Below are 16,248 nucleotides of genomic sequence, written 5' to 3'. Positions count from 1 at the left end.
TTGCTTGTGGGTAGTCATTTTACTTCACTTATTTATTTTCCAATTCACTCACAATTCTGAAAACCATAGAAAGAATGCTGTTCAGCAATATACATATGTATATTTTGTGAATTGTTTTTAGGATAAAAAGACTGAAAAAGTTTATTTTGCAATGAGATACTTTGTTTGAATGTGAACTTTGATTTTTTTTTAAAACAAATTTCAAAATGAAAGGAATTTTAAGATAAAAAGTTGAAAATTGCATTTTAGGGGTCATACGACATTTTCTGCAAATGAATTTGACAAAGAGGGTTCAGAATAAAGTAGTTGGTGTCCCTGCAGTATTTTGCCAACATCAAATCCTCACATTTTACCAAAAAAGAATTAGGGCAAAATGTTTTCAACAACTCTTCCAGTCTCTGTATTCTGTTTGGGTTTATATGATGTGTTTAAGCACATGAAGTAAAGGGCTTCAGGCAAACCCCCAAAAGCTCTCAGTTATCTTATCAGAAAACAAAGCTCAAAAGTCCTTCATCATTTCATGCTCAGAGCTCGCTCACTCTCTGCTGTGCGGAGCATATCACAGTGCTTTGTTCATGGGAAGGCTAGCTATTAAATCCCACCTTCAGCCACTGGAACAAGGGCAAATCTGGTAGTATGTCCAACCCTCTGTACCAAAAAAAAGTTCTTTTTTCCTTTGGATACACAGATATTCCTGCTACACCGCCAAGTCACTTGACTTTCTCTCCAGCTGTCAAACCCTCCCTAATCCTCCCCACAGCTCTCTGAGTGCCCCTAATTCCCTGGCAGAGATAAGTGACTCAAAACTTGGCCGGGGGCTGACCCTTCTTCTCCTCTCTGCTGCGAGTTCAGACGTGTGCCTGGGGTCCTCTACCACAGATGATGCTGAGCTCTCAAACCTGAGAGCCACACTTGCCTGTGCTCACAGAACGCCTCCCCTTTCTCACTGGGATGCACTGGTTGCTTTCAGAGATACACAGAAGTGGAAGACTTGAATTAACAGAACTTAATGGGAATATGAGAAAGAGGATTAGGCAAGATACAATCTATTTGTTCCCCATTTGCTTGTAAATCTCCTAAACAAGCTTATTCTGCTCTTCTATTTCTGTTCCCCCAAATGCGCCTTCTAGCCAGAAGAGAAAATAGCATTGACAGATTTATATATATGTATATACGGAGAAAGAGAGTGCACACACGATTTGCTATATATTAATGATCCACGTTTTGACACTAAAATAATTAGCAGACAGGAGAACTACAGATTCTGGGGGAAATACAGAAATACAAAAAATAAAATAAAATAAAATAAAATAAATCTCCAGGCACTCAATAGTAGACTTGTTGCTTCATGGAGAACAAGAAAGAGCAAGGAGAACATGGAGAGCAAGAAGAGAAAATTGAAATTATATTTTGATAGCCTGGAAAATACCTGGACTAATTACAGAGCGTTTTTTTTTTTTCTTTTTGGTGTGTCACATACAAAGTTTATGAAGCCCCAGAGATTTTAGTAGAGAAGACATAGTCACTAAAACTAGTATCTAAAATCAGTTATACTTGTTATACTTGCTCAATGCAAGTATATACACTCAATGCAAGTATTGAGTATAATACAATTATTAATTATATTATACTCAATACTTAATACTTAATATTTAATACTCAATACATAATACTTAATAATTGAGTATATACACTCAATACAAGTATTAACACTTCACTTCACTCAAGAACTGGGATTCCCGGCTGCTTACAGTTGGGATAAAACACTGATTTCTAGCTCTTGTGATCAATAAATTGGAACTGAAAAAGGCAGAATGCAGGCAAAGTAGTAATCCCTTTGACCTGATTTGGTATCTTATGAACTACTTTGGTTGAAAATGGAAGGAGAATAGGTTGTCCTGCTCTGCTGAGGTGTCATTCCACTTGTTGTCACTCATGTGAACATCAGTACTTTCTAATACACAGGACACCACCTTCAGGTCTAGGCATGATGACCAGAGGAAATATAAATAAAAGCCTTTATGAGCAAAACTATATCTCTGTCCATAGTATTAGTAAATGCTCAGCATGTTTTCCCTTTAACAGAACGTTTCCCTAATCTTCTAAAAGACTCACGGATATTATTTGTCTTCCAGAAATCAGATAGTTCCTTCTTGTCTAGAGCTAATGAATCGGTTGCTATAGGCATTGAAGGGTCTAATACACATACATTTGCCTTTGAGGCAAAATCTTTCCCTGAGTCATGTGCTACCTATTCTCTTTCACTGAATGTGTCATTGCTTATTTTTTCTTTCTTTCCCATATATTTTATGAAGCTGAAAATCAAAGCTAACAGGGAGAAAAAGCAAGTCCCAGCAGGTTGAAAATATCATATCTTAGTATTTTAGACATGTGTCAGCTTGATAACAAAGGCACAGCACTAGAGGGATTGCCAGAATGTGACAGTGCACATGGCTTCGAGTTTAGAGAACACGCTTCTAAAAAAGTCTGGAAGGCAGCAAGGGCAAGGTGGCCAGACTGTGGGGCTGATCCTGATCTCCTCCCGATCCTAAATTGAAAGCCAGGGAACCTTACACCAGCTAAGTCATGCTGGAAAAACTGTGAAGTTTTTGAAGAAAACTTCAGGATACTTGAACAGTTATGGAAGTGCTGATAAAAAAGATCTGTATATTGTAGTCTACACATGGTATTAATTTATGGAGCCTGAACACGGTTCATTCCAATTGCATGCATTAACGCTAGAGGAAAACGTGATATTTAATAAAAATGGTTCCACGCAGATATTCCGTGACATGGAAATATTTGTTTTTTGTATCCCTCACCTGCTCCCCATTGCATTTAATTTCAGGGAATTCTTGTTGCTTTTGTAGGTTTGTACCTATTTCATAAATATACACAGTAATGTTACTTCCACAGCAAGTGAAGACAGTAATAAAACCTTAACAGTGACATTGTTTGCTTGTGCATTTTTAATAGTTAGCAGCATTTTACTGTATTGTATAGCAACCTGCACCTGGATATCAAAGCCCATTAAAATATCAATTACATCTCCCTCTTTCCCTTCATCTCCACCTCATTTGTCTAAGAAATATTTCATTTACCCTGCCTCGCAGGTAGGCAAATGAGCAAAAACAGAGAAGAAGCCAACAGCAGAGCTGGGAGAGGCACGCTGACATTGAGGCTTTTTATCATGGGTTTTAACAATTCACACCCCAGCTCTCCCTTGCAAAGTGACAAATGGCCCAAGAGCTGAAGCCAGCAGCCATCCCTGATACAGAAAACAAAAGTATGAACTATTTCAAGTGCCAGAAATCCCTATATAGGCTCAGTGGAATACAAGTGAATGCAGTAGGACCTGCAACAGCACCTCCTGCCTTGGAAGGAACCTCTGGCTCTCTGCAGCGGATGGCCAGTGGCAGGGGGTGCTGTGGCTGCATCAGGAGAATAAAAGCAACCATTCAGCAGGACAAGGCAGCTCATCCACAGCCTGGAGCTTTGCATCCTGATGACCGGGCACTTGGTTAACTCATCACAATACCCAGACGTGGTTACCCTGAGCCTCATGATGCAGAGGGACTAAAACTCAGATTGTTCTGCTCTGATAACACCTGCTGCTTGAGTTTAAAAAAAAAAAAAAATAAAATTCTTCCACTGTTAGCAATACAGGGCTCACAATACCCAGCTGGACTGTTCTGGTCTATCTGACAGAGGGCAGTATTACACAGAACCATGAACCTGTTGATTATACTGCAATTCTATAAGCAGCTGCTCTATTTAAGCAATTTCCAAGAAAAAGATTTAGATTTGGTAGGAATCAACAGATGTGGAAAGCACTGAGATATAAAACTTAAATCTAGCAAGCTTTAAATATTGATTCATTTTTGATATAATTAATATCAGCAATGTCTCTTGGATCATATATAAAGAAAACTGAACTGTGCCTAAGATGATAGGTTTTATTGGTAACAGAAAAGCTATTTTCTTTTCATCCTTGTGCAACTATACGACACATATCTATTGGGAAGTTAAATGAAATAATTAAATGAAATAATTCCATGTTGGAGATCTAAATATATCCCATTACTTCCCTCTTCTGGTAACTTTTAGATTAAACAGGTAAGTCTTATATCATTCTCTTGTGAAGAAAGTTCACAGATTTTGTCATCTTGTCCCCTCTGCAGAACAAACTAATTAGTGGAAAAACAACAACAACAAAAAAAATTAGCTAGGCTAAAGGTAAGTGTGAGTATGCTTTTCGTGATGTCCTGCACATCATCTACAAGGATACTGGCTGCCTCTTCCCCCATGAGCATGAGCTCAGGCCCCCACTGATGCTAGCTGAAGTACCCTAACACCCTAATGTGGCTCATTTGTTTAGTGGGAACAGAATTAAGTATTCTGGGGAATGCACCACTGTACAAAACAGGGGATTCTTTTTTTCTAAAAAAGGTTTCAAGTCTGAGCAGACACCTGGAAACTCATCTTTTTTTCTTCTGCCTTACACACTGCTGCACATTTATGCTGCCCATGGCAGAAGACACTCCAGTTGACTTTCCAGAATTGTGTTCAGCTTATACAGGCTAACAACAGCAAGGCAATTTTTACCAGCTTCGGTAAAGAGGCAGATACTACACAGTGACAGAGGGAAGGCTGAGCACCATTTTTAGAATCTTAAGCACATTCTACATTTTTGTGTCCTAAGTACAAGTCTATTATCAACTGTAGATGTTAGAAATACATTCACACAGATACAATTTCAGTTCTATGTGCACAGATATTCCCTTCCCAGGACTACCTTTTATGAAAAGACCTATGTACTTTCTATTTAGCAGACAGCCTGCACCATCCGTAGTGTTTCCTGGCACCCAAAGCACAGATAACAGGAATTCTACCTCTAAAATGTCAGCATGCACGTGCAAATTCCCTAACAACCAGACACATATAAGAAGTCACTTTAATGCCAACAAACCGTTTTTAAGAGTGAAATGGTAACAGTGTTTGAAAACCTTCCAGCTGCAAATTTATCTTTCTTAAGAAGCTGTATGGACACCTTGCTATATCCAGCCTGAAACCTCGGGATGCCACTCATGGCATCATTCAAAGCTTGCTGCCCCTTTGTGGACCCCCACCTCAGGAAAGTCGGGAGGGAAGGAGGGGAAAGGGAAGCGGGAGAGGGATGACAGAGCAGCGGGGAGCTTACGAACAGAGAACAGAATCACATAACAACACTGGACCAATGGACTCCAAGACACACCGACAAGACAGATGGACACAGACAAGACATAAGATTGCTACTGAGAAATAAATTTAAAAAAAAAAAAGAGCAAAAACCCTGTAACGCAAAGTAGATATATAACACTGAGGCTGCAAGAAGCAGCCAATGGTATTGGCATAACTATTCCAAAAAGAAAAAATTATAATACAACTAAAAATGAAAATTAAAGCGATATCCCCCCAAATCATATACTACGGACTTGCTTGGTTAGCCTGAATGCGTAGCTCTGATGAAACACGAGATGGCGTCATCACAGGCCATGCACAGATTAATGAAGGCCATGGTTAGTTAAATGAGCTAAACTACAGCATGCCACAAAAATGATCTTGCACTGACCCAGAAATAAAAGATACAACAGATACTCTGCATTGCAATAAAATTCTTTTTATGCCATCTGCAGTTTGTAGGGTTTTTTTTGTTGTTGTTGGAGGAATTTTTCCTGGGAGAATGCAGGGGTAAAGGGGATTCTCTTTTTCCTTCTAGATAGTTTTTTCTCTGAACTCAATTTAAAAAAAAAAAAAAAAAAAAAAAAAAAAAAGAAGGGGAAAGAGGGGGAAGGGAAAAGACGGGATAGATTTTCAAAAGTTTTAAAAAAGATAGGGAAAAGAGAAAAGAATAGAAAGAAAGGCAGGGTAAGTATCTCCATTCTTTTGCACACAACTTTCTTGGGATGTCTAAAAATGTGGTTTTCTTAAGGATGGCAAGAAAAGATTTTGTTGCCTTTATTGGTTTGCAGATCTATATCTCTTTTTTTGAGATGATTAAAACATTATTTTGTTGGAAGAACTCCAAAAGTATAAATTAAAAAGTACAGCAATGATTTAAAAAATTAAAAAATAGCGGTATGGCACCACTAAATGCCAAAAAAAAAAAAAAAGAAATAAAAAGAAACTAAAATATCAATCACCAAAAATTCATGCGGCACAAGATGAGGTGAAACGACAGAAAATGTTCTTCAAATATATACAATGTATATATCTATCTATATATACACGGAGCATGTGTGTATATATCGATGGATATACCTGTATAATTTTTTTATTCTCCCTGCCCCACCCTACCCCAAGGCTAATTGGTAGATGAAACTATTGATTACAATAAATAAATAAATAAATAAATAAATAAATAAGAGGAAGAAAGAAAAAACTCCAACAAAAAAAGAAATTAACGTGCTTTGTTCACCAAGAAATAACAGTATCATGCATCTGTCCACGCCAGCGGATGCCAGGGTTAGATGAAGGCATGAATTTCTGTGTAAACGTGATTGGATGATAGGGGCTACTGCTGATATTGGTCATTTATTGCTTTAGTATATACGCTATATGCATATATATATATATACACACCTTATATGGTGCGTATATAGATAAAATATACTCATGGGTAGGGCCTTTGTAGTGTACATAGGAAAAAGGACCAATATGCTGAAAACCAAACTCAATATAAATTCCTAACACAAAAAAGAACAAAAGTTCCTGTAAGTTGTCTGCATGATTGATTAGTAAAACTTGTTCATCTGTTTTTGTTTTGGCTGTAAGACCATAGCTAGGAAATTCCATCAAATGAGAGATGCTTTTACCCACTGGCAAGTGCCCCAGGGCAATCTCCTTCCTTGGGGTTGGTGTGGTGTTCAGCCTGTGAGGTGGGAAGCCTACTTCTCAGCATACTCTGAGACACGCACCCAACTTTAAAGGGCATTCCTCATTCACAGCATGAGAAATGGAGCAGATTTCCTTCTGCTTGATACCAGGAGAGACTGAGGATAGCTGAGCACCATATTTATGGGGGATGTTTCTCCAAGGAGAGACAGGAAAATCCAGAGGGCAGTGAGGAAATTTCCTCTACACAATCTTCTTTTAAAGAGATGCAAGCATCCAGATGCAGATCATATGTTTACTGAGATTCAAGGCTTGGATCCAGCAGACAATCAGAGTTAAGTGCCAGTAAGATCTGGCAAATGGTTCTCATAAGAAATTTAGCCTCAAAGAGGACATGGTTTTATGTCTTCTAAACTATCTTTGGGTACACTGAAAACAAAGTCTTCAAATGGACTCTGCAGGGCAGTGGCTCTGATCCAGGATCAAGTCCAAAGTAATATATTTAGATCTTGGGATTTGATTCTGACCCATATGAAATCTGAAAGCTTTTGATTTACAGGGCGGCATCGCAGCTGCCCTTGTCTCAGTTATAGCACAGCAGGTTCACAGTGATGTATATCATATCTCACAGCTGCAGCAGTGAGTTCAGTAACCTTTGCGTTACTGGACCATAGCACTGAGGGTGATGGAAGGCCAAGTTCTGGTGTTTGGCAGAAACTCAAGAGCTTTAAAAGCTACACATTATCAGAGCAACAAAGAGGGGCCTGCGCTAGGTTGAGTCATTTCATTTTCAATTTGCTGCAAAAGCGATCGGGCAAGCCAGAAGGCAGCGTAAAATACACTGACCTGTCAACCGAACAGGAGGAAGCAACTTCAAATGGGCCTAATTAAAAAAAAAAAAACACCACAAACTCGCACACTAGAAAATACAGGCAAAATGATCTGGTTCTTTTCTTTCCACACTGTATATATGTTTAAGTACCAGCCCTTGGCATATGGCCAGAATCCTGACTTGGCTGCTGAAGTGGAAAGGCAAACATATCTGCTCAGCCAAGCCAGCACCGCTGGATTTTGATAAGCCAGCTCAGATCACTTTAGCGTTTCACTGTGGCCTGGGTTGTGAGAGTGCTTCAGTACCGGGTGTATTGCAGACACAGTTCTACCTTCCCTGGATGCAGTGGGAATGGGGAGAAAAAGATAGACAAAGAAACCTAAATGAGGAGCTCCACGAACCTGTCGCTGTTCCTTCTTATCGTGATGCAATGAGTGAAGTTTACACTTCTAGAAATAAAAAGGACCTGCGTGTCCCACTGCCTTCTGGTGGCTTTGTACACCAGTGCCTCTGAGAGCAGGAAACCTCAAAATCTGGAAGTGTAAATCTCATCAGCAAGGACCATCTGGGAGACTGTTTTTTACATATAACCAGGCCAGCTTTTTTCTAAGTACCACAGTAACTCCCAGGGAAAGAATCCAAACTCAGTGGCTCAGGCAGACCCCCATCCTATGGAGGGGGAATAGAATGCAGTAAAGGAATGTCTAGTTGTTTAGGAGAGTACCTTCAGCAGATTTTCAGTGAATCATATTATTTTACACGGCAGATACTGAGATGTCTGTGGGCACTTATAGCTGCTGACTGTAATGCGTAGCAGGATTTTCAAAAGCATGTCATTTTATAAATCCAGTTTGTACCTGTCTGTAGCATTAGATATCTGTGTCAGGAGAGAGGTATTTTTAGTATGGAAATGTTGGCACTCTGAAATTTCATGCTAAACATCCTGTTTTACCAAATTTCTCCTCACACTTTGATTTTTCCACTGGCAGCATAAGCTGAAAACATTGCTATTGCAACTTATAGCCATTGAAGTAAGTGTGATTTCTGCGTTGAAACATAAATGACAAAAATATACCATAGGAGGAGTCTGATAAAGACCCCATTTCCTCGTTTAATTGAAATGCTTGGCAATCAGGATAATAATAAAAAAAGAAGCTGAAGTATTGAAACGTTAGTGAAGCTTTAATGAAATGATTCTTACCCACTCATTTGCACATCACTTGTGGTACATTAGTCCTTTTAGCATGGTCCTGTAAAACTCATTCCTCACTTTCATTATAAACATTGTGCTGGTATTTCACTACTGCCTTTATTTCAAATCCCAGTACCCACACTGTTTAGGCTTTACAATTTGTATTACTTGGACTGTTCTTTTGCCAGGTGGGGAGTTAAAAACTCAGAGAGATTTGTGAAAAAAAGAGAAGGGAGTAGGCTGAGCTATCTGTTAGCACTGTGTCCCTGCCGTCCCTGACGACTCAAGGAAATCGAGAGTTTGAAGGCTGCTACATGGTGGAAGTTCCCAGCTACAAAGCATCGCCAAAATCAGGTTATTGCAGGACCAAGTTCTACCAAAAAATGCAGGCACAGAATGATGAACTCAAAACAAATGTGAAAGCACTAGCCTTGGGTGAATTTTAAAGTTATTATTGTATTAATCAAATGGCTTCAGGAAACTAGGAACATAACATTTATAATGCATTCTGGGGATTTTTTTAAAGCAAAAAAAAAAATCATCCCAAATAAATAATAAGACAAAGCAAAAAAACAAACAAAACAAAACAAAAAGCCTGAACTATTTATATGTTTCACTTTTAAGGACATAAGATTCTAACCAAACTCCTTTTTTTTTTTTTTTTTAAATGTACACAGAAATTCGATGATGTCTGTTCTCTATTATAGAAATGCTTAACTCATGACAAGCCTCAAAAAAGAAGACTTGAAAAAGCCTGTAAGAAATAAAATAGACTGCAGTTGCCTGCTGGATATCACTTCATATATCTCACCAGAAAGAAAAGCCATCAATTTATCAAAATGTATCTGAAAGGAAGAAGTTGAGTCAGTTCCATATGGCCAGTCCTTCTGACTCTTTAATGGATACATTTTGAAGCATCACAGCAGATAACATGGCAAGAATTACTACGAATTTTGTTATGTTGGAACTATGTTTTGATACTCCCCAATTTGTTTGGGCTCACAGAAAACAAAATTAGTATAAATACATTACCATGTTAACTGTATTAAAAATCCCATGGACAAATGTATCCTTGTACATTTTCATCTTCAGAGCAATTAATGAGGATTAAAGAACACTAATAAACCGCTACTGCTTCACTTTTGTTTCTCGTCTGTTTTTCAAACATTAACCCACCCCACTTCATAAATCTTTATTATTTACCATGTGCCACATTGATATTTTTGCTTTCCCTCTGTGTCAGTGAAATAACCGCTACAAACATGTAAACTATTAATTAGCTAGGATCGCTTTTGGGAAGTGTGGCTTTCTATGCAAACAACTTTATATTAACCAAACAGTGATGATTTTTTTTTTTTTTTTTGCTGTTGCCAAGTCCATGGGATCCGATGCTTGGCTTGTATATTTTTTATTTTATATACAGTGTGCATATACATAAGTATATATATACACATATACACACACATATATATACATATATAATCATATATGTATACATACATTCACACACATATCCATATATGTATGCATTGTTTTTTGCAAATGAAGTAAGAAAGCAAGCAAAAGAAGACTGACCTGACTTACCTGTACTGGGTTCACAGTCAATGAAGTCTTCATCATCACTGGAACATTCGGCTGATGAAACAATGTCATCTGTTGTCTGGCATGTGAAGGGAAGGAACAAAGAAAAAAAATATGAGAGAGTTGCAAGCCAAGAGGCTGCTACTGAGGCAGCTAAGTACCCTAGGAAAAAATGTTTCAGAATGGTTAACTTTTAAAACATTTAATTTGCACCAAGCATTCCAGCTCTGCCTGTGTAAATGGCACCCAACGTGGAGCTGGATTCCCCTGTCAGAGGACTAGTGCTTTTACTGTGCTGTTGAATATTTCAGGTGGGCACAGGTGCGAGGTGCCTGCCGTGCTGTTTGGGCTAGCAGTGGCTGGCACTGTGCTGTCGAGCACAGTAGGTGCAGGGGGCTGCGACACCTGCTTGGCTGGCAAACGTTCCTCCGACAGCCAAGGTAGATGTGTCCAGTTGGAACACGCTGGGCTCCTTGATAAACATCAACACCATGCAGGGCCAGCCAGAAGGCACCCACTGACAGACTGAACAGATGAGGCATGTCCAGGCTGAACATGCTTTCTGCAAAGAAAAACATACAAGATAGACCCAGATAATATGCATCACCCAGGCAGCTAACAGTACTCTGCTGTGTTGCTGAATGCATCACTCTGAGGCAGAGGTAACTTCTGTTCTGCTAATGTACCTCCTGGGCTGGGCATCTCTTATATTTTCCAAGCTAGGACATGCTTGCTGCATTGCGAAGAACTGCTTCTTGTTTCAGGTATGCCCAACCAACATGCAACTGCACCTGCTTGCCTGCCAAATGAACTGGGATCAGTCTGGCTGTGACTGGGCTGACAGGCTGGCAAGTCCAATTCTGAAAGGCTTAAGCCAAACTGTGACTGTTCATGGCCCTGACAAGTTTCATCGCATTTCTTTGCATTTTCAGCTGGTGATTATTTTTATATTATTATTATTTTTATTTTTGCTGCTGGTCTAATTAATGAACAGCATGTACCGCAGCATGTTAGAGAGAAGCGTACTGGCGTCTCTTCCCAGCAGCATCTCCTGCCTGTAATTGCTGCAATTAGTTGAATTAGTAATGCAGACCATTAGGGATAGAGTCTGTGGCAGCCTCTGGACACAGGTAGTAACGGTACTGCACACAGAACGAAATTACCCCAGCTCAGCAGCATCGGCTTAGACTACAGCTTCTGCTGAAATTGCCTCCCTTAACAACTTCTCCTTGCAGAAAGCTGCCTTTTCTGCTGAGCAGCAGGATCAGCGGGATGTCTCCTGAAACAAAACAACTGATATGTTCCTCACCAGGCAGGAAGTATTGCTTAAATCTCAGCTCTTCAGGAGCAGGAGGGCTGTACTGCAGTACGCTGTACTTCAGTACTCCAGGTGAATATTCCTGGCAATCTCACATCATGACAAACCTTCAAAATCCTTATTCTGGAAAAAAATTCTCCAGCTTTAATTAAGGTCTCTTTTACATTCACACGCCTGTTACGTTGCCTCCAAAATGCTGCATGTTCCTTCTTTTTACGTGAACAAAGTATTCTGAGATCCCAATCTTTTCTTCAGCCACCCGTGGTTCTAATGCCAACAAGTGCCTCTCTGTCTTTTGACAGGAGCTCCTCACACCCCCCAACTTTTTCTTTTTTAATTTGAAAAAACAGAAAAAAAACGGAATTGAGCAGTCAGTCAGAAAGCTCAGATTCAACCTGACGTTCATTCACTCTTGATTTCAGTGAGCCAAGAAATAAAAATAGGACTGTTCAACTGTAAATTAAAATTATAAAAGCAGAGGATGTGTAAAAAAGCAGGCATGAACTAAGGAAATCCCTGTCGTATGTGTTACTTACTCTTGCACCAGCAATGCTGTATGGCTACTATTTGTAGGATGCAATCTTGCAGTAATCTCATGCATAAATACTTTCATGGGGAGGCAAGATTAAAAAGAATAGAGGGTGGCATGTACAGAGTAATTTCCCATTTTATGTGTTAAGGTCATTTTTTGGTATCTTCTCTCAGTCATGGAAAATGGAAGAACTTGGTTGAAATCCTGGTACTGAATTCTCTCTGAAAATGAACTGGCTTTAAAAGTTTGTCTGCCCAGTGAGAGGTCAAGAAAGGAGGAATACACAAAATATAAATTCACTTTCTATAATTCTGGCTCTGTCACATCTATTTTATGAAGCATTATTTATCCCAAAGGGCAGCAAACCTCTTTAAAACTTCTGCAAACAGTGATCACATCCTCCAACAGTGAAATGCAGCTGTCCCTGGGTAGAAAGATATCAGTCTTTAATAGTACCACTGTAAAGTAATTTAGCATAATAAGTCAACAAAATTATACTGAAAGAAAAAAATTTAAGGAGGCAAAATGTATCTACTGAAAATGCAGGTGTCTAAAGCATCCATGTTAAGGGAGTGTTAAGGATAGTATTCTGAATAAAGAATAAATCATCCATCACTACTAGAAGGCCTTGCTTACACAGTACTGAGACCCTGGCAATTCTTTTGATTTCCAGGTTGGATTTAGAGCGTGTGAGTTTTGCCCCTAGTTGAAGATCTGACAATTCTCACATAGGGTTTTCATAGAAGAAAGCGATGATTTTCTTGAAGTAGGAAACGAACATAAAAATTTTAACACTGTGTCATCACTTACCAACTGCTGTACCTATCTACTTGCCCACTTACTTGCTCACATCTAAGAGCTTCATGCAACATTAACTTGGAATCAGATCCAATTGAATTGACAATCTGATTCAATATAGTAAAGAATAGGGAGTTCCTTTCTAATTTCTTTTTTTCCTCAATTATTAGGGGCATCATATGAAACCTGAAAGGTAACAGTTTCAGAAAAAAAAAACAAAACACAAAAAAAAACACAACAAACACAAAACAAAACAAAAAAAAACCAAAACAGAGTTAGTATTTCTTCACATAATAAAAAATCTTTTAAAAATAGGGAATGCCTTGCAACAGAGTACTGTTAGGTGGTAAAGATTTGAATGCACTTTGAAAGTGATTGGTCAAATTAAGGGTAAAAACACCCATCCAGCACGATTAAACACACTGCATTCAGCACAGAAAGTCCCTGTGCCATAGACACTGAAGACCAAACAAGTATTCACTGCTTGCATTGTCCTGTTTGGAACTCTCCCTGAGGACCCTCACAGCAGGGTCAGAAGCAGGATGCTGAGTAAAGTGAGCCTTTGGGACATCCCACCCAACCACATGTGACAGATCCTGAACACCGGGAGACGCAGAATTTTGAAGCCAAGATGAGTGTTCTAAGCAGGACCTGAAAGGTCACGAAGCCTGATCCTTGTTTATCTTGGACAATTTCCTATATAATAAGCAGCTTAAAGATGGTAAATACAATCTACATATTATGCACTCTTAGATGCGTGTTCTAGTTTTTCTTCTATAAAACACTCCTGCAGCTTGCTTTGGTTCTGAACAGAGAAGGACACAGTCAGCCAGGCTTAGACAAAATTCAAGTGTGTGATGTGCAATACTCACCAAGCCTGACAACTCCAATCTGTACCTGCACTTTTTCATAAGTAGTTGCACGCTTGAGTCTATCAATTAATCTCTGTCCTTATCTCCCCACCTCCACTGCACGCTATTTCCCTTGATGCTCCAGTTTTCTTGCTCTGTGACTGCTGTTTGTCCCATGCTAGTGATTTTGTATGTATAAAAATGAGGGTTAGAAAAGGAGAAAAGCCTCCAGAAGCGGTGTTAGACTTAAGTCAAGGTCATTAATGAGATCTCTACAAACCACAGAAGAGATAAGTACACTAATCTGTCTTGCCATTTCCTATCTTGTAGTTTTAATCTCAGTACTTTCCATCACAATTCATCACTAACTGATTTTCTAGTCCCATCACATATTGGTTTTCCATGCACCTTCCGCTCAGATACTAACATCTGAATCATCCCAGAGGAATAAAGCTATTTCAGTGAGAAGCAGCAGGAAATTCCTGACCACAGAAACAGAGCTGGGGAAACCTCCAAAAGACCATAACTTCTTGTAACTGGAATCTGTAACTTTTAAAAGAGAATTTTCCCTGGATGTTTATTAATCTTCTGCATCTACCAGATGGGACAGGCTAGTGAGCTGCAACCTCAGGAATCTCTCCACCATCAATTTCTTATCAGAAACAGTTCACTGTAAGGGAATAAGCAAAACCAGCTATTCCATTCCTGGTTTGCTCTTAGCATTTTTGAAATTGGGCTGATTACGCTCATCCATTGGCCCAAGGTTAGGTAAACGGATTTGGTTTTTAGTGTCGGTCCAGTAATCTAAACAGCTTACCTTTCTTACATACAGGCAACATGACAGTAAAGAAAGTTCCCCGCATGCTATGATGGAACCAATTTGTTTTCACTGGAGACAACATGAGAGAGAAAATATTTTCCTATTCCATATATTAGCTAAATTCTATATTAAAAATAATAATTCATACTATACTATTTTAAAATATGTACTTCATTTTTAAAAAATCCCAGCTTTGAAATTACTTGGCCCTGTATTAAAGGACATAAAACTAAAGATAGGTATTATAATAACTTTCAATAAAATTTCTCTCTGGCAGGAACCCTTTTTATTTCTTCCTCTGTAAGATTTTTTATGGCATTTATATTATTATTTTTCCTCTCCCTCTCTCTAGTGTTTAATGAAATTGCCTTGGAATAAAACTGGGGCAGGAGAAAGTGCTAAACTCTGAGTCCACCCTAGAGGATTTATGGGTGTATTTACCTTCAAATTCTTTCAATTTCACTGAATTGGCTCCCCGTTCCCTTCAATGACTTATTAGTGCTGTAATCACCTCCTCCTAATTATTCATTCTAAGGGCCTCTTCAATCTTGCCACCGTGATACTTCTACATCTTTGTTCATTAAACTGTACATACAGGTGTGGGATGCAAAGTGTAAGGGAAGTTGAGATGGCATGGCAAGACCTGCTCAAGATGACTCCATGCCTGTCCAATCTTTCCAAGTGCCCGAAGCCGCAATTTATGTGTCAGATCCCACACCTTTGCTCCTTTGTTCTACACAAAATGGCAGGTGCTGAATCTTCCCTTTTCCCAACCATAAAGTTTCTTTGACACCTTGCTCTTTGGGTGCACCATTATGTGAGAAAGATTAGGCATACTGGGTAAAATAAGTCCTGTCACAGAACAGCTTTATGAAATTATAAATAACACACCCTAGAATGATGGAGTCCTCACTTCTACTGAGAGAGAAAAGACAAGGACCCATAAATTCAAACCCTGCAAACAAATTCTTCCAGAACTATGTACTTGGCAGTTGCTTCAGTCTGTAAAGTAGGATTCAATTTTCCTACTTGCCTTTTGCTTGAAATTCTTCTGCACACACTACTTCCAATTCAGCATCATTATTTGAAAAGTGACACTTAATGCTTTGTTGCAAGAGAAGTGTAAATCTCTTTGCCACCAAGGAACCACAATTTACAGTTCTTCTTGAGATATGACCACCACAAAATGCCAGGTACAAATACCTTACCAACACCAGGGAAATTCAGCTGTATTTATCTGAGCAGTGCATTTGCATTTCACACCTAAAATGTACAGAGATGAAACTCAGCAAACTTTTAAAAAATCTGACCACTTGAATCCCTCCTCTGCTCCCATACTGCCTTATTTCCTAAATATTTCAAACTTACTATGGAATATGTACAACGTATAGTCTGCTGTGCATACCAGTACACAGTGTGAATGCTCCCCCAGAATGGCAAAGTGTTAGTGA

At 39.0% G+C, this 16,248-nt stretch overlaps 1 protein-coding gene across 28 annotated transcripts in view; it reads right to left on the bottom strand.

The window, feature by feature from the left end:
* The window catches only part of NRXN3 (neurexin 3), a 1,012,648-nt gene that overhangs the window by 26,677 nt on the left and 969,723 nt on the right, over positions 1 to 16,248 (bottom strand). For 15 of the 28 annotated variants that reach the window (XM_066997130.1, XM_066997143.1, XM_066997144.1 and 12 more), the window contains one exon: positions 10,482 to 10,557. In XM_066997130.1, the coding sequence (XP_066853231.1) occupies positions 10,482 to 10,557 (76 nt within the window). Of the gene's footprint in view, positions 1 to 10,472; positions 10,558 to 16,248 lie in introns of all 28 variants that reach the window. The other 13 variants (XM_066997140.1, XM_066997145.1, XM_066997137.1 and 10 more) reach the window with 1 other exon arrangement.

This window comes from Anser cygnoides, chromosome 5 (assembly GCF_040182565.1).
Source record: "Anser cygnoides isolate HZ-2024a breed goose chromosome 5, Taihu_goose_T2T_genome, whole genome shotgun sequence".
Taxonomy (NCBI): Eukaryota; Metazoa; Chordata; class Aves; order Anseriformes; family Anatidae; genus Anser; species Anser cygnoides.
The sequence above is the reverse complement of the archived record's forward strand: the minus strand, read 5'-3'. Positions and strand labels throughout refer to the sequence as shown.